General features: G+C 50.8%; 1 protein-coding gene and 1 long non-coding RNA gene across 8 annotated transcripts in view; one reads left to right on the top strand and one right to left on the bottom strand.

The window, feature by feature from the left end:
- Positions 1-22,168, bottom strand: part of LOC126929567 (uncharacterized) — a 65,666-nt gene that overhangs the window by 25,412 nt on the left and 18,086 nt on the right. The gene's annotated exons all lie outside the window — the stretch shown is intronic.
- LOC126929505 (ral-GDS-related protein-like) lies at positions 10,206-17,395 on the top strand. Its single transcript, XM_050745938.1, has 11 exons — positions 10,206-10,389; positions 10,491-10,703; positions 10,844-11,157; positions 11,922-12,137; positions 12,502-12,605; positions 13,409-13,478; positions 15,019-15,093; positions 15,575-15,649; positions 16,228-16,251; positions 16,601-16,722; positions 17,270-17,395. Exons 1-11 carry the CDS (start codon positions 10,206-10,208, stop codon positions 17,307-17,309), a joined length of 1,437 nt encoding a protein of 478 aa, XP_050601895.1. The 3' UTR covers positions 17,310-17,395.

Here is a 22,168-nt window from a genome sequence, read left to right as displayed (position 1 = left end):
CCCAAGGTGTCAAGGCTGGAAAAGCAGGTGGCTGAGCTAAGACCTTCAAGGCCAAGCCAGTCTGGACTTTGAGAGCCCTGGGAGGCTGGTGAATGTGTCACCGGGCCCAATAACCCACTAACCCTGGCTCACTCATTAAGACTTTGGTGGGTGTCCATTAGCGCCTTGGCCAGTTCCAGGAGCCGGGCAGAAGGTAGGCATTATGGGAAGAAGGGAGCGCTGATTGGGGCACTAGGTGGAGGCTAGCTGAGCTGGCTCTCTTGTGTCCTTGTTCCTTGAGGAGTGCTCCAGGGCCAAGTTGGCCTCCAGCCAGGGGCAGCTGCCAATACAGTCTGGGGTGTGCCGCCCCACCATCCCAGTGACTTTCACCTCCTTATCACCCCTGTGTACTGGCACCAGCAGCCCACGGTGCCTCGGGGGCCTTGCCCAGACAGGAGGCTCAAGGGGCCAGTCCAGTGCCCGGCTCAGCGTCCAGCCACACGGCCCCTCTGAGAAATGAGCCCACTGTGGCCTCCAAAGCCCTGTCTGTTTCAATGGGCTGGGATCTGCCCCAGCTCTGTATCTGGGAAAACAAGGCAGTGGTGCGGCAAGAAGGGAGCTCCAGGCATAGGAACCTGCAGCCTGAGATGGGAAGGGACCTGCCCAAAGCCACTCAACAAGACAGTGACCCATGATACCAGGAAGGCTGTGCAAACCACTTCCTGAAACTGGCATCTCATTGCAGACACACCCCACTGTCAGTATCAGAAAAATCACCACACTGACTATTAGGAATCAACCAGAAAGCCTTGGGACCTCAGTGGGCCATGGTGATGGCCATGGTAGGGAAGGGTGGGGGGGGCGTATGGGGGCGTGACATCCCGAACTGCAGTTATGAGGCACACAATGAGTGAGCAATGCGGATAGGTCCAGATGCAAGCCACGCCTGGCCCATACTCCAGAACTACTGGAACAACATCTCAGGGACCCCTGGGAGCCCGAAACCCAATATTATCCAGGACATTTTGTTTCCCCTGCTGTCCTGCACCAAGGAGATACTTGGTAAACTGGCTAAATAGAACTGACTTCAAATCCAACCATCATAGCATTTGAGTCAATATGAAGATCACAGAATCCCAAGTGTTTGGTCTCTGATCTTCCAGCATCCCAGAAAGGTCTGCTTACATAGCATCCCCAATGGGGAGCTCACTACCTCGAAAGACAGCGGGACTGTAGTTGGTTGGCAAGTTCTTCCAAACATTAAGCGCCAATTTGCCCCTTTGTAACACCTGCTGCAGGTGGGCCTGGCCTCAGATCCTGCCCACTGTCTAAGGCCATAGAGCAGAGAAGCAGGAGCCACCCCAGATCCTCTACCTGGCCACAGCCTCTCTGAGCCACAAAGACCACACTGAAGGGATGGAAGGAAGACTTCAGCTCAATGAAAGGGCTGGTGCCACTCAGTTGTGATGGAGGGAGGTCAGCACAGGCCAACTGTGGGCATGGACAGAGCTCCTGTGCCCCCAGAGCCTGGCCAACACCCCCAGTGCCATTTGCAGCATTTATTATTCCAGCACCCACCTTTCATGTGACGACACAGGCTGGAGCACGGCCAAGTGCATGGGTCCTTCAGAACTGTCAGCTTGTGAATGCCTGGGAGCACCCAGCCACAGGGCTGGCCTGGCACTTGGTGGATTAAGTCTAACTATCAAACCCAGAGGCAGGATGGCAGAGGCATGGGCCCTAGAGTCTCTGGGTTCAAACAACCCCAGCCACTGACAGTGTGGGTATCGCAGCAGCCTTTCCCTTCCTGGCCTCAGTCTCCTACCTGAAGAGCAGGGATGACTAGAACAGTTGCTGGGTGGATTCCCTGAGATGGCCACGCGCAGACTGTAGGAGGCACCTGCTACTTTCGAGGCCTCACAGGGTCTCACCAGGCTCTGACACCAGGCTGTAGGAGCTTCTCTCCTTTCCTGATGAGCAGCTCAGAGCAGGGGCCCAAAGGGCGACCCTCCTATTTGCCCTGTCCTCCCTGCCCAAGGCACCCTCCACAGGTAGGATTTATCACATCACCTGCTAATTATCTGCAGTGTCTCAAAGCTCCAAGGAGAGGTTGAGGGTGGAAGGAGACTGTCCATGCCTCAGCTCCGACACTATCCCACAGCCTGGTCTCCAGGAAAGCCAACCCGCTGTTGTCTCAAGGCCTCCCTGGATGCCCAAGCACACCTGTTCACACACGGCCCCCTGTGACTTCACGGATGCCAAAACTGCCCAGCACTTTCCATGCATACCATGCTCTCATCACTCTCATCTGGATTTTGGGGACCTCTTTCCACCTCGTAGCAGCACCTTCCCGACCTCCCTCACTTCTTGGATGCTGGGCTCAGGAATGCTCTCGCTGATGAGTCTGCGCCCTGCATCCTGACTGGTCCTGTCCAACTGCTCCTGCCTCTATACCGCTCTCACAGCCTTATCTGACCCTCAGTCCCCACGGGCCACCCTCTCACCTGGAGACTCCCAATCATAGGTCCCAGCCCCCCTGCTGTTTCCCTACTACAGCCCTGGCAATCCACATGCAAATCTGAGCACACCACTCCCCAACTGCAAAAAAAAAAAAAAAAAAAAAAAAAAAAACACTTCAGAGGCCACCCTTGTCCTACGTTGATGGTGCCAGTTCTTTCCTCTTTTTTTTTTTTTTTTTTGAGTGCAGCAGCTGGATATGAGCCATCCTTTCCTCTTGCTCCCTCCTGGAATTTGGGACATTGCACTGACTGCATTGTCATGGAGGCATTTTTCAGACACCAATCACAATGCCACCACCTCCTCAAGCCCTCCAGCACTGCATCCCACTCTGCAGGCTGGCTGCTACTGCTGCCTCCTCTCCACAGTATCCACAGTGCCCAGCAATCTTCACTGAATGGATGGAGGCCTAGCACACTCTGGGTCACATCCAGAAACTCCACAATAGGGGAGGAGACATGCTGTTTCCCAGGAAGGGCAGCTCCCCAGGCCTGGTCATTCTCCGACTCCTCCAGTCAAAGGTCGGGCACAGTCAGCTGGAATTGCTATGCTTCGCTCTGACCCACACGACTGGCCTTGCCTCCTCTATGGGAAGAGGTCCCACCACACAACCTCAAACCCAGACATAACAGGACAGGACAGGCTGGACGCTAAAGAGGCCAGCCAGATCTCCACACAAAGGCTCTGCTCTTAAGCAGGAGGAAGTCTGAGGGGCAAAGGTTTCCTGAAGCAACTCAGGTCTCACATACCAGAGCCCCAAAATGGCTGCAAAAGCACCAGCTCAGCCAGCCAAGAACCCAGGTGCCACACCCTTCTGAGACCCAGACTCCAAGTGAGGATCACTGGGATTCAACAGGTACAGGCGGAAGTGATAGCTGATGGACCAATACTTCCCAACACCCTTCCAGGAAGCAGCTGTGCCCCGCCCCTCCTCACATGACTCATTCAAGTTCATTCCTGTTCTGGATGTCTCTGACCATGGGGTCATGACCTTTGTTCTCCTGCCACAGGAGTAGTGAGAGACAGGATGGTGGTCTGGGAAGGAGGATCCTAGACTGGGTGTCCAACAGGACTAGGTTATGACAGATCCCACAGCCAACACTCATGCCCCAGTCAGCCCCCAAACCCAACAACTCCCCAAAACCCAGGATATAAATAGCCTGTGCACTGCTAAGCAGACACTTCAGGAAACAATCTGTTGGCTGTGAAGAAGATGCAGCCTCAGTAGTGTTCCACGAGCCTTCTGCAAACAAAATCTTTTTTGTTTCAATGTTCATTAGAAACACTAAGGGAACTTCTTAAAAGAAACAGGGCCAGACACTGTGGCTCAGAACTATACATTCAGCATTGTGGGAGGCTGAGGCAGGATGACAGCTTGAGGGTAGGACTTTTAAGACCAGCCTGGGTGGAACGGTGAGACCAAACCTCTACAAAATACACAAAAAGTAGCATGGAATGGTGGTGTATGCCCATAGTCCCAGCTACGTGAGAGGCTGAGAAGGGAGGATTCCTTCAGCCTGGCAGATCAAGGCTACAATGCCCAAGATCGGGCCACTGTGCTACAGTCTGAGAAACATTGCAAGTTCCCGTTTCAAAAGGGAAAAAACAAAACAAAACCAAAGATACCTGTCTCCAGCCCCATCAAATAAATGCAAATCTCTGTGGGGTGACTAAGAGTATTAACATTTTTAAATTTCGCCTTTGCTGAGGCAAACGTATAGTAATGGCTGAAAACCACTGCGTTATGTAAATACACTTCCCATGACTTCTCGGTAGCCTTTTCGTACCTAGCAATTTCTACAGACCCTCTCTTTGGGTTTCGGGAGCCAAAATGGGGTGAGGTGTGAAACGTCCTAGGAAACTGAGGGTAGAGCACAGCTCCCAGCTCGGGGGGACCCATTTTTGAGACTAAGGCACCCACTGGGGGCTCAGCCGATCTTCAGAGGGGAAATCACACCTCAGAACCCCAGAGACCCAAAACAACGCTCGAGTTCAGCAGATACCTGCCAGTGGGCCCTGTAGCGGCACCCCAGGGAAAACTGCCACTGCACTGTCAGCTCCCTCTGGCCCTCTCTCAGGTCCCAGCAGCAGGAGGTCTCTGAATAAGCTCAGAGGTCTCAATAAACGGCGCGTTGAACGTCAGAGGAGTTATTAATAGGTGTACAGTTAACTCAAGACTCCACCTAACCAGGGCCAAAAATGAGTCCTAGGAGGGCAGCCAGGAGGAAAGCAGGGCAGAGAGGAAATACAGGGAGAAGGGGACCTGGGACCACGTCGGATATGGAGGGAACCAGGGGAATGAGGGCAGCCCTGATGATTGTGCTCCCCACAGCCCCTGCATGCCTGTGTCCCCTGAGAATTCAGGGTGAGGAGCTCACTCTTGCCCTTCACCTGTTCCTGGGCTCTGGCAGGCTGGCCTGCTTCCTGCCCCAGCCTCACCCACTCTCCGCACTCCTCACCACTGATGTCGGCAAGCTGATCTCTCTGGTTTGCTGGGCTCTCACTCTCTGCCCAATGGCACTAAGTTAACTTCTTTCCATTCTTTATTCTCTGTTTAAGATGGAAGCAATTCTCACAAATGCCATTTCTCAGAGGAGAAAACGGGAACAGGGATGTTCTACGACTTCCTCACGACCACCAAGCAACAAGTGGGAGCGGGGCCTTGAAGGGAGGTCCACCCATGCTCCTAACATTGAGCCATCCTCCAAGGAAAAGACAGCACCTGTAAAAGCTCAGTGAATGGGGCAGAAATGTCCTCACTAAGGCCCTACCAAGCTGGTACCCTCATCTCCAATTCCAACCTCCAGAACTGGGAGAAATACAATTCTGTTTTTGATGACCTCCCCAGGCTATGGCTCTTTGCTCTAATACACTGAACTGACCCAGAAGTGCTATTCCACCATCTGTGTCATATTCCATCATTCAGGAGGGAATCACTAACCCCTCAGTGCTGTCTTTGTGGATGCTGCCCACCCAAGGCTGAGATGAGGCACAGGGTCTGGGTCTAAATAAAATGGGAAGGCACTGGAAGGTGCAATGTCAGAGCAGGTGGATGTCTGAATTTTATTTAATCTCAACCTCTACTAGTGCAGTATGAAAGACGAGGCCCAGAGCAAAAGTACCTTTTCCTGAGATCACACTATAGACCCCAGGCCCACTGGAGTTGTATTCCATGCTACCTCTCACCCCTTCTTGTAGTTCTTCCATCTCGAAGTATATGCAATATCTACAGGGACCACAACACCATCAGTTTTTTAAGATTTATCTCAAAAACACCTCAGGAGTTCCCCAGGAAGGGTTATGATGCTAGCATAACTCCCATTGTGCAAGGTAGGGAGAGCCCAAAACACCAAAGGAGTTCTCTAGGGTCTCACAACTGCTAAGATAAAGGCTGTTTGACCCAGCACTGGCTCCTCAAACCTGGGACCCCGGTTACATCCAGGTCTTCCCAAGGTGCTGAAGGGGCACACTTTTGCATAATGGTGAACAGTTAAGGAGTTGACAGGGGAGGGCGAGCGGCCAGAAGCCCAGAGGGGCCTTTGAGTAGGTCTTATGGAAAGAAGGCGCTTACAGGATGGAACCTACAAGATGTGACCTCACTTCCTTGCTAACAGACCCCCAGTAGAACTTAGAATTCTGGTAACTAGGCACCCATATTATACACACAGCCCCATTTCCAGTTCATTTGGTAGGCGACACTGCAGAGAACAACATGTTCTCCTGCTGTGTCCCGACGTGCTGCCGACCTCCTCGTCGCAGAAGAGGCCAAAATGAGAGTCTTTCTCGAGAATATAGACATTGGTTCAACCCTCACCCTCGAGGCCTCTGGCCCTTTGCCAGAAGGCACCCACAGGTAACACAGGGCCCAGGGCAGGCCCGTCCAGGCCAGGCCTCAGCTGTGCCCATCAGGGCAGCACCGAGTCCCTCCCCATATGTTTGGGGGAAACAGGAGATGAGGGGCCCTCCCTGGACAGGAGCAGGTAGGTTGTCAGGTGTTTGGAGCCTGGTAGGTATGTCAGGTTCACCGCCCAGACCATGCCTGGCAGGATGGGAAGTTCAGTGTCGAGGACACAGTTTGCCACTCAGATGTGAATCCCAATTCATCTGCCGGAGACCTCAACCTTCTCTGGCTGGAGGTCTATGCAGATGCTCCTATGTGCCAAATCCTGTTGGGGATGGGGACACCAGGAAGGAGTTCTAATGGGGGTGTGCCAATGTGTGCGGTCAGCCAGGCAGGCCACTGACACCTCTTGGCCCGGCTCTCGGGCACTCTCTTTGCAGAGCTCCACACAGCAGATCAAGCAGGAGCTGTTGGATGGATTCCATTTCTCCAACTTCTTCAAAGAAGGGCAGGGGCCCACCGCCACCAACCACGGCCAGGGCTGGTCTGGGGTGAGATTGGGTACAGAAGGGTCTCCACAGACAGGGACTCCAGAAAACCAGGGTGGGCCCAGGACTCAGACATGAATATGGGGACTCCCTAAGCTCTGTCCTAGGGATTTCCCACTTGAGTGGCCCAGTGTTCTCTTCCAAAGGAATCTGGCTGCCATTAGTCCCCAGTGACAACTGGGTTATAGGCAAAATCTCTTTCATCTATCAGAGGAAGATCAGAGAAAATCTGTTTTCACTTTACGCTAAGCCAGGAGTATCTCAGCATGTTGCCACAGAATTGAGTATAATGGTAAAATTATAGCAACATACTCACACAGTTATCATTTTAACTCCCCACCGTAAGTGTATCTCCGGCAACAGGTATCTCCACTGCCCTGCCAGACCTCCTCCAGGACTTAAAATCCAAAACTTTTACACAAACAAGGTGGGAGTGGACACTGATTACAACAAAAGAAGGTGAAGCTACTCTATGCATTTGGCTTTAAAGCGTCATCTCACAGAACTCATCCTTGCCTCCCCATCAGGCAGGAGCTGTACCCTCGCATCTCACTATAATATTGCTTAAGGGAGGCCATGCTCCACAGTGGGTCAGCCTCTCAGTGCCGGCGGAGCCTGTAGTGATAAAATTCCCTTTCTAGGGAATTTTAGAAAGACTTTTCTACAGGGAGCATAATCCTATGTGTGTCCTAATAGGCTGCAGCAGTTTCCCGGGGCTGCTATAACATGGCACGCTGACTGAAGGGCTTAACTCCAGAAATCTGGTTCCTCACAATTCTGGAGACTGGAAGCCCAACGTCAAGCTGTCAGACTGGGGTGGTTTCTCTGGGCCTCTCTCCTTGCCTTGGAGATGGCTGACTTCTATCTCGGTCAGCACAGGGTCTTCTCTTCAACTTCTCTGTGCACTCACCACCTCTCCTTGTAAGAACCCCAGGCATATTAACTTAGGGGCCACCCTAATGAACTCACTTCACTTGAATTACCTCTTGGAGAACTCTGGGTCCAGACACAGTTACATTCTGAGTCTCTGGGGTTGAGAATAGAAACGGTTACATTTTGGGGAGGGGAAACAATTCAACCCATAAAATATACAAATACCCTGAGGAAGACAGACACCCGGGAAAGGGAAATCTGGGTGAAAGGATGTGCAGATAGCAAGTTTCAACAGCTCTAGCCAGCTGACTTTCCAAAAGGGCTCCAGCTGCTCACACGGTCACCAGCAGCCTCAGCCTCTGAAGGTAGCTGCTTCTCTGAACACAGCCTCCCCTGAATACTAACATGCTTTTAACTTTTTGCCAATCTGCTGTCTGTGTGGCAGAGAAAATCACCTTGTTTCATTTCCACTTTCAAACGTACACTTGTGTAACCTTTCACGGGTTCCATATCTGCCCGCGTTTTCTCTTCCCCGAGTCGCCTGGCAGATCCTGGGCCTTGGGATGGGCTTCCTCCCACCCTGGAGTCTTCTGGCATTTTCCCCTTGCCCAGGGCTGGGATGGCCGTAGCTGTTTCTCCAGATTCATGTTCATGTTAAAGGAACAAAAACAATCAAATCCCTTTAAGACAAAGGGTTCTTCTAGAGCATCTTGTCCTGTGTGCTGTTGCTAAAATGAGGAGGGGACGAGACCTCCCCAGGCCCTTCCCCTCCATATCAGAAGTGGAGCCTCAGGTGGCCTACAGGGAATTTCATCCAGTCCTCCCTGTGGAAGGTGCTCACTTCTGACCCAGGTGCTGCTCAGCAGCCATGTGACATCCAAAAGCCCATGTCTCTTCTCTATCATGAGGATGATTTGTGAGGACTGCAGGGATGATGCTCTTCATGCAGGCTGCTGATACACAAGGTGCCATTGCCCCACAGATGACAAACACCATGACAATGCCTTGAAGGAGTGAATCATTTTATCAATTCTCCATCCTCACATGCAATTTTACTTTGAAAGCCTAGAACCCTTTTCACCATGGGCACCACATGCACAAGTCCCTGAAGGGTTGGTGCTTCTTGGTGTGACTTCCAGATCCCGATCCTCTGGTGGCTCATGGTGTTACCACTGACTCCCATGTCCCTCCTTGTCCCCCTAGTATGAAAATGAGATCTGCAGGATGTCAACTTTCCAGCCCGGCACAGGGGAGAAGCTGTTGGACTCCCTGGTTCCAGCCTTGCTAACTAAACCCATCTCCTCCTATGCCACCTGCCTTGGCCCCTCCTGGGACTTTATCACCGTGCCACACTTTTTGGAACTACTCGTTAGAAGGTGAGTGTCCATCCCCTCCAAGACACGGAAGTGCCTCTGTGCCCTACTGGCTGTGCCTTGAAGATGCAGCTCTCCGAGACTCGGTTGCCTCCTCTGGAAAAGGGAGCAGTGAGAAGATGAACCTCACAGGGTTCTTGTAGGGACTGAATGATCTAAGACACGGCAAAAAAAGGGGTCCCTAGAGTCTAAAACTCTGGATATCTGCCGGGGGTGCTGTGATTCATGTTTATTGCTTTTCTCTTCCCACTCACTGAAGTAGCTCTCAGCATTCTGCCTCAATGGCCCATATCCCTCGCTGTTTGGAAAAGCACATAGAAAGCAAGTCCGTGATGGTATTGGTAAAACATGTCTGAGATTCCTTCTGGCTGGTCTTTCTCCTTCACACAGACAGAAGAGGGGTCCCTTGGTGCTGAAAGAGGAACCATAGGTCCACTCAGATATCTGGAGAGGCTTACTGGGGTTCTCCAATGGTTGGGGCTCACTCATTCAACACATACATACAAAACACCTTATTTGTGCATTGTTCTTCTTGTGACTTGGCATAATTTCATAAAGCAGAAGACAATCCCTGGGCCTCGACTTACTGAGAGTCAGGTGCTCACAGGAGACAGAATAAATAGGTCCTATCTACACAATGTTAGAGGTGAAACCCTCATGACCTCTTCTACGTATGGAGGCATCCTCCCAGATTCTGACTAGAATGATGGAGTCCAGCAACAAGTATAAACTGGGTGGATTTAGGGTTCTAAAGAGCCTTTTCATCCAGAAAACATGGGGTAAAAGATGTGGCCTCTGCCTGAGGACACACTAAAGGAGTCCTGGGGCTCATACTTCTTGTAATTCCCACGAGAAGGCTGACATGTGGAGACTTCCCCCACAAGAGGCAAATAGTGAGTTCTGTATATGGAGACTTAGGTGCCCTGCAAAGGAGAGGGGAGGCTGGGGTCTCAGCTTGCCACTGGGAGACCCATGCCCCGTGCCGTGGCTTCCCAACTCTACCTGTCCTCCTCCACTCTACATCTGCCCCTACACTCCTAACCCCAGGACCAGGGGACCCAGAGCTGGAGCTTGATGAGAAACCTGCTCACAAATCAGCCTGGAGCTGCAGTCTTGAGTGTCCAGGTGCACAGGGCTGTGCTCCAGGGCCTTTGGGAAGAGAATGTCAGTGGGACACTGGGGCGCACAAGGGTCTGTACAGCCCTGCTGCGTGGCCAGGTCTGCCCCTTCCAGGACAGCACTGACGGCTTGGGGAAGGGTGGGGCTGTCCTCTACACAGGCAGCAACATGCCAGGGACCCAGAACCATGCAAGTGTGCCGTGGAGGGTTGTGTGGGAGAAGGCCAGGCCTCTGACTCAGCTGTCTACTCCATCACCAGCACCATCACCTCCATTCTGTTCACCTGGCCCCTTGAAAACACTTCAGTTTGCTATCAGCCCCCGCAACGGTCATCTTTCCGGATAAAGCTGGCCTTCAGGAACTTCGCCTGGCCTGGACTGGGTGTGGAGGACCATCAGGAACTTGTCCTAGGCCAGTTGGTGCTTCCGGAGCCCAACGAGGCCAAGCCAGATGGTGAGGTGGCTTGCAGTCTGGAAGACTTTCCGGGGGTGGTGTTGTGGGGTTACAATTCCCTTACATTTCATCCGGTCATTTTTGTGCTTGGAAAGCCCAGCGAATAGTGACTCGTGTCATGACCTTTTCTCCTTTTCCAGATACTGCTCCACCTCCTGGGCAACACGCATTAACAATGCCGGCCCTGGAGCCAGCACCACCACTGCTGGTTGACCTGGGGCCTGCTCTGGAGCCAGAGTCAGGTGCAGCCCTGGGTGCACCAGGAAATCTATATTCAGCACCAGGACCAGCACCAGGGGAAGGGTCTCCTCCAGCGACACTGCTGGAGCCACAGTCCGCCTCAGAGTCCCCCAGTCCCTCTTTCAGGACTGTGAAGAACCAACTTGAGGAGATGCCTGACATCACGACCTTCCCTCCCAGGCTGCTGGCAGAGCAGCTGACCCGCATGGATGCGGTGAGCAGCTGGGCTTTGCAGGCTGTGCCTCTGGCACTAGCTGTCTCAGACCAGCCTCTACCCGAGGAGTGGCCAATGCCCTGGGTCGAATGTCATCCCCACTTCTTACCAAACATGGGATCTGGATGAGTTTCCTCACGCACAAGCCTTCCCTGACTGCATATGGACAGCAGAGATGGCACGTCGCCTGTGCTAGCTCCACAGAGTGTGCAGACTAAATGACAGGGGATGGACAGAAAGCAGGACAGGGCAGGTGCTCACTGAGGGGCAGGCAGGGCCATGGGTCACTCACCCAGCTGCTCAGGAGCCTCACTACCCTCAGCGCTTATTAGGTGCCTGATGCATACTCGATTCTATGGGAGACACCCAAACAGAGCCCATAGTTGCAGCTGCCACAAGGAAAGTGCACCGGTATGGAGAGAAGGAGTACAGGGCTGACTGGGATGGGAGGAAGACGAGGCCTCAGGACGGGAAGGCCTGAGCCACCTTCTACTCCTTGGAATGCAGATGGCCTGGGAGAAAATGTCACTCTCTCTTCCCACCCTTGTTGGATTCTGGGCCATGATGCACTAAGGGCCCTCAGTGGGCAGAAAATCAAACCCAGGGACTCCCACTTGTCTGGAGCCCATTTTAAAGCTTTCTGAACTCCAGATCGGTTCCTGTCAGAGACCATGGATGACTGTGAGCTCAGTCCCTGCCTGGGACTGTGGGTGACTCTGAGCTGGGGTGTGCTCTGTCCATGACACTCTCCTCCTCCCCCAAAGGAGCTGTTCAAGAAGGTGGAGCTCTACGAATGCTTGGGCTCCATCTGGGGTCAACGAGCTAAGGAGGGGAATGAGCACGTGGCACCCACAGTTCATGCGACCATCGCACACTTCAACAGGCTCACCAACTGCGTCACCACCTCCTGCCTCGGGAACCATGGCATGACAGGCCGGGACAGGGCCAGGGTGGTGGAGCACTGGATCAAGGTGGCCAGGGTAAGCCATGGTTGGGCCTGAGAATTTCGTCTTTAAAAACGGGGAACTGCCTCTTCTCCTCCATCGCCTTTCAGGAGTGGCATCTGTATCTCTGGCTTCAGCCCTGGATATCACCTAGCCCCTTCTTGCCATAGACCTTGACTCCCATGGCCCAGTGGTGGCTGCTCACTTCTGACCTGGGATCTTCCTTGGGTTGAACTAAAATCCTCCTAGATGAGTGACATTCACTCGGCCCCAGTAGTGCCCTCCTGAGGCTCCCTGGGCCTCTGCTTTGTCCAGGAAGGGAGATCTCAGCACAGCGGGCTGTGGCTTAAGTGGGCCAGGCTCCAACTGTGGAACTCACAGCTCACTCTTCCCTCTCCAGGAGTGCCTAAGCCTCAACAACTTCTCCTCGGTGCACGCCATTGTCTCTGCTCTGTGCAGCAAACCAATACATCGGCTACACAAGACGTGGGCAGCAGTGTCCAGGTGAGGAGGCTTCCCTCCACGGGAGCCCCAGGGTTGACCTAGGGACCCATAGATCTCCCCATGTGCCCTCAACCACTCTGAAAGGTTCTTGGAGACCAGGGACACTGGAGGCAGGGATGGCCTGGTGGGTGTGGTCACTACGCTGCCTTGGACTACTAAGCAAGGATTTCCAACTCAGGACTAAGGATTTTTTTTTTTTTTTTTTTTTTTGAGACGGAGTCTCACGCTGTTGCCCAGGCTGGAGTGCAGTGGCGCGATCTCGGCTCACTGCAAGCTCCGCCTCCCGGGTTCTCGCCATTCTCCTGCCTCAGCCTCCTGAGTAGCTGGGACTACAGGCGCCCGCCACCGCGCCCGGCTAATTTCTTGTATTTTTAGTAGAGACGGGGTTTCACTGTGGTCTCGATCTCCTGACCTTGTGATCCGCCCGCCTCGGCCTCCTAAAGTGCTGGGATTACAGGCTTGAGCCACCGCGCCCAGCCAGGACTAAGGATTTTTAACCATCAGGAACAGACTGGAGCCAACTGGAGGCTTTCAGGTGTTTGTACCCAGCAGTGGAACTGTGTCCAGCTGGAAGCTAACTGTGAACACGCAGGGGCTCATGTGAAGTGGAGATGGGCCGGGGAAGGAGCATGACGGGTCCCACCCTGGTCCTCTGGAGCCCTTGTTATCAGAGGACCCTACTGGAAACTCTCACCCATGAAGTTGGGATTCTCTGGGTTTTCAAACAAAAGGGATTGGATTGGAACTCACAAATCTCTCCGCTTATTCACAAATTTCCTTTTCTTTCTTTCCTCTGCCCATAGCAAAAGCACAAAACATCTAAAACAACTCTGCAAAAAAGACACTGCAGTGAAGAGGGACCTGCTGATCAAGGTACACTGGAGTCTGGGAGATGCAGAAGTGTTTAAGGGTCAGAGGAAAGACTGAGTTTGGAAGGGCATTGGACCTGGTGTGGAGTGGTTATTTTCTTTTGACTTATCTACTAAAAGGGGACTTGAAAAATTCTCTCCATGCCTACCTTGGGCCAATAGGAAGAGAGCTGTGTGGTCCACAGGCACGTGGGGGCACAGGGGCAGGAGGCCCTGGAAATGGGATGTGGCAATGGCTGCTGGGCTGCGGAGCGGGGGTGATGAGCTGCAGCATTAGCAGGGCTCTGGTTCCCGCGCTTGTCAGTGCTGCTGGCATGGAGCTTCCTCCAGGCTGGGGGGTGGTCATGGTAGGTGGGACTTTCTTTCTTCCTCAAACTGGCCGGCAATTCCTCAGGAAGCCAGGCCTCTGCTGCTGCTTCTGTCTGCAGCGCATCTCCAAAGGCAGTGGCCTCTGCCCACACTAGCGGAGAGGGGGAACAACAACAGGGGAAGCTCATGTGCCAGGGAGTCCAGTGGACCGCCCAGCTTTGGGTACCAATGGGCATACTCGGGATAGATGTGTGTTTCCTGGGACTCCCCGCTCTGCCCTTTGCAGACACCCGAAAATGGTCATGTCACAGGATTCTCACCAGTTAGCAGTGACACATGCTCATGACAAGTATCTCAGGGATTCAAGCATTCCTAGGGGATCCTCCCTGACCAGATCTCAGAATATTCCATGCAAACGGGAAGACAACTTGACACCTCACCCAGGATTCTGGAAAACCCCGCCATGTCAGTCAGAAATGGCACCGCAGGAGGCCACTTCCTGAGTGGAGGAAGAGGGTTCTGTGCATGGAACTCCCCTGGGGGATCATTGGCGAGGCAAAACCTTTGGCATAGCTCAAACCCTGTTTGTGTGGCACAGACTCCAGTGGGGCTCGGATAGGCAGATGCCACTTAACCAGGTCTCCTAAAATACCCTGTCCCTTTCCCATCACGACTGTGCCTGGCTGGAGACCGAGACACTCAGAGACTCCAGACAACATGACCCTGATGGGTAGTGGTGCTGGGATATTGCAAGAAGGCAGTGGGACAGAGCTTCCAGGATGGGGAGGAGGCGCCTTCTCTTTCGGGTCCCTGGGGAGTCACTGTCCACTCTGGGTCTCTGTTTCCTCATCTGGAAAATGAAGGGATGCTAAGCCTGTAGTGCAGCCCTAACAGGATGGAAATGAGGTTCAAGAAAAGAAAATAATTTGCTGGTGCTCATGCCTGGTTCTTCCTCAGAGGGATGAGGGGGAGAACAATGGCAACAGGAAACAGTACTCAGGAGGCCCTGTGAGGTAGCTGTGGTTTTCATTGCTCTTTACAGAAGAGGAAACAGTCTCAGGGAGGCCCGGCTGCATGAGTGGGTGACACACACAGGGAGTGTGGAGCTGGCCAGTGGTATGAGCACTGTGCCAGGTGACTCATGCCAGTTCCTAGGGATCCAAGTGTGGGGTGGCTGGGGTGTAACTGGGGGAAGAGAGGAGAGCCTCACTGTCTCCGTCACTGGCACCTGGCAGGCGGGGAGCTTTAAGGTGGCCACCCAGGAGAGGAACCCCCAGAGAGCCCAGATGAAGCTGCGGAGGCAGAATAAGGTGAGTGAGCCTTTGGCGTGGAGAGGCCGCAGGGGATCAGAGGACAGGGCTCCCTTCCCTGCCAGCTGGAGGCCTCCATGTGAAGACCGCAAGGACTTACTCTCCAGTCCTGTCCTCCTGTGGACACTGGGCCTGGAAAACCTCCATTTGAGAGACCAGAGCAAGGGTCAGGGAAAGCTGGACTCAGAGTGGATGTGGGGAAGGGTAAGACTGGGACCACATGCCCTTGTGAATTGTTAAAATCCCACCATAGAGGTAACTAGGAGTGCTTGCTAGACGTGGGGGTCAGGTGGGATAGAGGAGGTAGAGAATTGGGAAAGGCAGTGGAGGGTCTTTGGCTGCTCCAACAGGGAGACCTGAAGAGGGGAGTTCCGGGAGACAGGGGCTGGTGGGACTTTATGAGGCAGGACCCTGGGCAGGTACCTGACGGCCAATACTCATCATCACTACAACTCCCTCCTCCCACCATTCCTTGGCACAGGGAGTGGTCCCCTTCTTGGGGGATTTTCTGACTGAGTTACACAGATTGGATACGGCCATCCCAGACGATCTGGATGTGAGTGAGCCTGAGGAGTTGGGAACCAGGATCCTGAGGGAGGAGAGGGTCCTGGACGGAGCCCTTAGATCTCAGCCCTTGGCAAACCTCCTCTCCTGAGAGCCTCACAGCTGCTCCTGTGGGTGGGGGTGTCAGGCTCATCTCATTACCTCTGACTGACAGAGGCTCCATAGTAGCCACCAGTCCCTATTCCCAATGGTGATACTGCAGAGCTGCCTGACTGCAAAGCTGCTGAGGTGTGGGCTGAGCTGGACTTAGCCTTTCCCTAGAGTAGTCTCGTCACAGGCCGGTGAAATTGAGCCTCTCCAAGGGCAGGCAGTTCCAGGGTCACTGAGCGCTTTCTTTCTATGAGAGATCTCAGTTTCCCTGTCTGTTATCACAGAGGGTTGGGACAGAAAGTCCCTGAGCCTCAGCTCCTATGCCCCTGCTCTAGAGCCCGGAGCCTGGGGCAGATCCAAGTACTGTCATGTGCACATCCCCTGACTCTGGTGGCCCTGGCAGTAATGCAGCATGGGAAGGGGTGGAGTGGGGCTGTTGTGGGCCAGGGACCTTTCTGATGGACTCTGTCTGCCTTCCAGGGCAACAGCAACAAGAGGAGGAAGGTGAGCAGCTGGGGCACTCACGTTGGATGAGGGTGGGGATGTGGACGTCATAGTCCACCCTGGGCAGGACACTCCCTGGCTCCATCCTCTACATCTTAGGTTTACTGGGGGGTTTGACACACACAGGAGGAGGAGACCTATCCCAGTGGAGAAAGCGGGAAATGGAATGGAATCAAAGACCAGTTCCTACAGGAGGGGCTTTTTACATTCAACTCTGAGAACAGGCTGGGGGCTGCATGGGGCCCCCTCAGAAAACTGCCCGAGGGATCAGCCCCTTTTCCCTGCCTACCAAAGGTGCTCTCAGTATCTTCCACCCAGGCCCTGTCAGCAACCTCTCCTCTGTCTCTAGGAGGTCCGAGTTCTGCAGGAAATGCAGCTGCTCCAAGTGGCTGCCATGAATTACAGGCTTCGGCCTCTTGAGAAATTTGTCACCTATTTCCCAAGAATGGAGCAGCTCAGTGACAAGGAGAGGTGAGGGCCTAGGGGACGGGCAGAGGGTGGGGGAAGGCTCTCCACTTTTTTTTTTTTCCCAGCATGGTCTGGCTCTGTCACCCAGGCTGCACTGCAGTGTGACCATCTCTGCTCACTGCAACGTCTGCCTTCTGGGCTCAAGCCCTTCCTCAGCCTCTCAAGCAGCTGGGACTACTGCAGTACACCATGTCCCAGGACGTGGTACAGCATGTACAGACACCATGTCCTGTTGTTCTGCTGTTGTTGTTCTGGTATAGATGGGGTTTCACGATGTTGTCCAGGCTGGTCTCAAACTCATGGCCTCAAGCAATCCATGCACCTCAGTCTCCCAAAGTACTGACAGTACAGGTGTCAGCCACCCCACCTGGCCTAGAGGAGGCTCTCCCTGTGGCAAGCTGCAGAGAGCCTATGGCCATGACTCCACGGCCAGCATCAAGCCCTGTTGCATGGGTACCGCTGGGGACCCAGGATTCCAGCTGCGCAGGCACTGAGAGGGGACCTGATGTGTGGCTCATGGTGGCCTCACAGCTGCCTCACTGTCCTGCAGGTACAAGCTGTCCTGCCAGCTGGAGCCCGAATCACAGTAGGCCAGTAACATCTTCCAGTGGCTGGGACCCCACCGGGATGCTGGTCAGAACACCGGCTCTGCACCATCCTTCACCTAGACCGTGACACCAGGGAACCACATCTAGGTGGCTGGCAGCTCAGCTGCATCTGGCCCCTGCTCTTCACGTAACACCAGCTGCTCCTGCTGGCCAGGATCAGGCCGTGGGACTTTTGCCAGGCAGGCGGGAGACCATTTTATGTTTAGTTTCTTTAGTGTATAAGTAAGGGTTTTTTTCTTAACTTTCATTAAAATAAAATTTTAAAACACTATTCAAAATGTTGTATAGTTGTTGCAATGAGAAAAATAACCGCGGTGCAGTAACTGTATGCCAGTCTTCAGGATTCATAGTCCAGTATGTCAAATTGAGGCTACGGCTGAACAAGTCATGCAACAGCATTTATGCTACACATGCCAACCATTTAATGTTTTCCTTCTTTGTTCTAATTAATTAGTGTTAACTCTGTTTAAGGAAAGCAAAACAAAACAAAAAAACAACAAAGCAAAACCCTTAAAAATCAGAGCATGTTACCCAATCTACCACACTTGTTCTACTGACCAGCAACTCTCAAATTTAAATTCTAGTTAAATTCGAGTTTCACTGGGATACTCTATCTTCTTGAAGTTTAAATATTTAATGAATGACTTATATGTTTACTGAAGGGCTGGAGATGGGAGGTATTTCAGCAATCGGTAGGGCTGGCCTTCTCCAGAAGTCCTGGGCAGAAGAGAGCTGGCCATCAGTCTCCATGAAATACAGATAAACTTTTTCCACTATGGATCTTCCCAGACTTTCTGGCACCTCTCCTCTAAGTGAATATTAAGGAAGGAGAGAATCATTTGAACCCAGAATCTAAAAGGATGTCCCACGACTTAATTTGAACACAATGCCCAGTGTGTTATATCAGAGAAAAAACAAGCCAAAGAAGTCAACATTTCAGGGTCTGAACCATGTAATACCCCCAAATCAACACAAAATAAACACCTAAACCCAATCCTGGAGCCGCAAAGCTCCTATAAGAAAAGTGGGAGTCTGTATCTCAGCAAAACTTGTATCTCTACACGCAGTTTGCAAAAAAGAAAGAAAACAAAAGCAAAAATTATCTATGGCAAGAAACCCTTAGACCCTGCAATTGATTTCGCAATACTTTTTCTTATTTTTTGATCTTTTTGGATGGGACACTAAAATCACTGCTAACAAACGTGAATACAAACACATGGGACTATACATCATTTCAGAGCTTACACATGGGGAAGAGGAACAATGAACCATTAAAGAAATCATCCTACAGATTGAGAGAAAGTTCAGCAGAATCTTACCTGTGAAAGGGGTTGTTATCTAACATGCATGAGAAACTAACACTACTCTAACTGGGAAAATGAACAAAACCTAATACCCAAGCTAAAACTGGGCAAGGATCCTGAACAGGCACATCTGAAAAGAAAACACGAAATTCACTGACAGGTCAAAGAGAAGCTGCTCAACTTCACTAATCCTCACACAAATGTCTAAGTACGAACCATGCTCAGATGTGTCTCACTCTAATTAGAACGAAACTTACCAAAAACAACAGAAAACCCATACGTTCACAGGCAGTGGCCAATGCAGAACAGCAGAAAAAGACACTTTTATACACTATGGGTGGCAATGTACATTACTATACACATGAAGCGAAACAGTTGAAGGTGTCTTACACATTTTATAACTATCCGTTCACCTAGCAATCCCACCACTGGAGATACACAGAAACCACACAGAATCTGCTATGTTGAGGAGATATCGGCCTTCCTATGGCGACTGAAGCACTATTCACAATAGCGAAGCTATTCAATCCACCTACCTGTTCGTGCACAGATAAAGGGATAAAGAAACTGCAGTACACAATGGAATCCTCTTCGGCCACAGAAATTCATGAAACCATGTCATCTGCAGCAACGTGCAGAACTCTGGAGGACATGACCTTCAACGAAATGAGTCAGGCAGAGAAAGACAAACACGGCATGATTTCATGCATGTGAGAATGAGATCAACTTCCTCTCTAAATGACTTTATCCCCTAGAAGTAGAAAGTTCCACGGTGGTGAAGAGAGGCTGTGGGTTGGGAAGTCCTGGCAGGGATTGGGAAAGGGACACAATGTTACTCTCAGATGACAGGAATAAATTCAGCTATTTTACTCCACAGCAGGTGTCCAGAGTTAACAGTATCCTACCATATTTTCCAAAAAAGACTGAAAAGAAGCATTCTGAATATTGCAACCATAGAGAACTAACAAATAACAACTACACAAGGTAACAGAGACAGTCAATGCCTTGCTTTCATCATTACACAAGGTACATATGCATGGATCAAAATGTCCCACTCTACTCTTTAGTTGTAAACCTTTACTATAGAGCAAATTGGTTTTAAGCACATAGAAAGAAACAATGCTGAAGTATATGTGAGACCAGGAAATTCCCACATCTAATACACTAAAGAGCCACCACACAACACAAGAAATTACCAACAGAGTAGACAGACAACACACAGGATGAGAGAAAATGTTCCCAAACTATGCACCTGACCAAGGCCTAATATCCAGAATCTACCTGAAAGACCTTACAGAAATCAATTAGCAAAACCCCCCAAATAACTCATCAATAGGCACCGGATATAAACACACACTTCTCAAAAGATAATGTAAAAGCAAGCAACGAATGTGAAAACATGCTAAACCTAATTATCAGAGAAATACAAATCAAAAGCACAATGAGCTATCATCTCACACTGGTCAGAATGGCAATTACACAGTTAAAAAAAAAAAAAAAAGGACACGAACGAGGCAGCAGAGAAAGGGGACACTGGTCCACTTTTGGTGAAAATGCAAAGTAGTTCAGACACCATAGAAAGCACTTCAGAGATTGCTCAAAGAACTTAAACCAGAACTACCATCTAACACAGCAAGCCCACCACTGGGGTATACACAAAGGAAAATAAATCCTTCTGTCCAAAACACACATGCACACAAACGGTCTTGGCGGCACTCTTTACAAGGGCAAACACGTGAAATCAACCTAGGTATCCATCAACAGTGGATCAGAATAGGAAAATGGGGTACATATATACACCACAAAAAACTAGGCAGCTTTAAAAAAAAAAAGACGCAAATCATGTCCTTGGCAGCAACATGAAAGGAGCTGGAGGCCATTATCTAAAGAGAAATAAGGAAAAAACAGAACACCAAATGCTACATGTTCTCACTTCTAAGGTGGAGCTAACATTGAAAACACCCTACCATAAAAGTGAAAACAACAGACACTGCTGACTATAAGACAACAAAGGAAGAAGGGATGGAGTATGGGCTATAGACCTACCTGGTGGGTCCACCACTCCCTGCGTGATAAGCTCTCTGGGACCCGAAGTCTTAGTATCAGGCAATATACCAAAGGCAGCAACTAATCTGCCTTTGTACCTTTTAGTCTATAATAAACGTAGAAATTATGTTAAAAAATACAAACTTAGCAGCTAAAACAATGAATGAAAAACACAAACTTATAATTATCCAAACAAGCTTTTATTGGCATAAACTAAGTGCTCAGAATGAGTAAACCAAATACTCAACCCCAATGTACATATAGTGAACACATTTTTCAAAAGAACACCAAAAAGGCAGAATGGGCAAAAGAACGCCTGTTCAGTAGATGATTTTCAGCAAACTGAATATTCACATACAAAACACTGAAATGGGACCCTTATGTCATGCAAAACAAAAATCAATGCAAAATACATTAAAGACCTAAAACTGAATTCTGAAACCACTACAAGAAAACCCCTACAAGAAAACATACGGTGAGCACGTATTTTAGAAAACAAATCCATGCAAGTCGGCTGCTAAAGGTATTTAAAACACAGTAAAACAAAGCAAACACTCTAAGAAAACACCCATAGACAATGTAATGCCTTGCCATTTTCACGGAAAAGCTGGGGACCCGGTTCCACAGAACAGTGGAACAGATTAGAAGACCCAGATATAAACCTGCACACCTGAAACCATCTGATATTGAAAAAAAACAACAAAAAAAAGCAATGGAGAAAGGACTGCCTATCAGTAAGTGGTGCTGGGATAAGTGGCTAGCTAGATGCAGAAGAAATAACACTGGGCCCCTGTGTCTCACCATGTACAGAAAGCAACTCAAAATGAATCAAAGATTGAAATGCCAAACCCCAGGCCGGGAGCGGTGGCTCATGCCTGGAATCCAAGCACTCTGGGAGGCCCAGGTGGGCAGATGACTAGAGGTCAGAGAGTTCGAGACCATCCTGGCTGACATGGTGAAACCCTGTCTCTACTAAAAAAACAAAACTTAGCCGTAAATGGTGGCACATGCCTGTACTCCCAGCTACTCGGGAGACTGAGGCAGGAGAATCACTTCAACCCGGAAGGTGGAGGGTACAGTGAGCCGAGATGGCTTCATTGCATTCCAGCCTGTACAACAGAGCGAGACTCAGTCTCTAAATAGATAAATACATAAAAATTCAAGCCCTGAAACTATGAGAAAATCCTGCATGAGAATCTAGCAAATACCATTCTCAACAGAGGCTTTGGCAAAGCATTTAAATGTCAACTCCCCAAAAGCAATTACTGATAAACGGGACCTAATACACAAAAAAGCAGCTGCACAGAACAAGAAACAACCAACAGAGTCAACACACAGCCTATAGAATGAGGGAAAATATTCCACAACTACGCATGTGAAAAACATCTAATATCCAGGATTTATCGTAAAGATCTTCAACAAATAAAATCAGAAAAAAAAAACCCAAATTATAAATGGACAAGGGACATGAACACACACTTAAAAGGAGGT

Source organism: Macaca thibetana, chromosome 10 (assembly GCF_024542745.1).
Source record: "Macaca thibetana thibetana isolate TM-01 chromosome 10, ASM2454274v1, whole genome shotgun sequence".
Classification (NCBI taxonomy): domain Eukaryota; kingdom Metazoa; phylum Chordata; class Mammalia; order Primates; family Cercopithecidae; genus Macaca; species Macaca thibetana.
The sequence above is the reverse complement of the archived record's forward strand: the minus strand, read 5'-3'. Positions and strand labels throughout refer to the sequence as shown.

What these genes read in the sequence shown, in the direction of transcription:
- LOC126929505 (XM_050745938.1), top strand. Translation starts at nt 10,206, where the DNA reads ATGAGAAACCTGCTCACAAATCAGCCTGGAGCTGCAGTCTTGAGTGTC. An exon ending in CACTGACGGCTTGGGGAAGG is followed by an intron (nt 10,390 to 10,490) that starts GTGGGGCTGTCC and finishes CCTCTGACTCAG; the next exon opens with CTGTCTACTCCATCACCAGC. An exon ending in CAACGAGGCCAAGCCAGATG is followed by an intron (nt 10,704 to 10,843) that starts GTGAGGTGGCTT and finishes CTCCTTTTCCAG; the next exon opens with ATACTGCTCCACCTCCTGGG.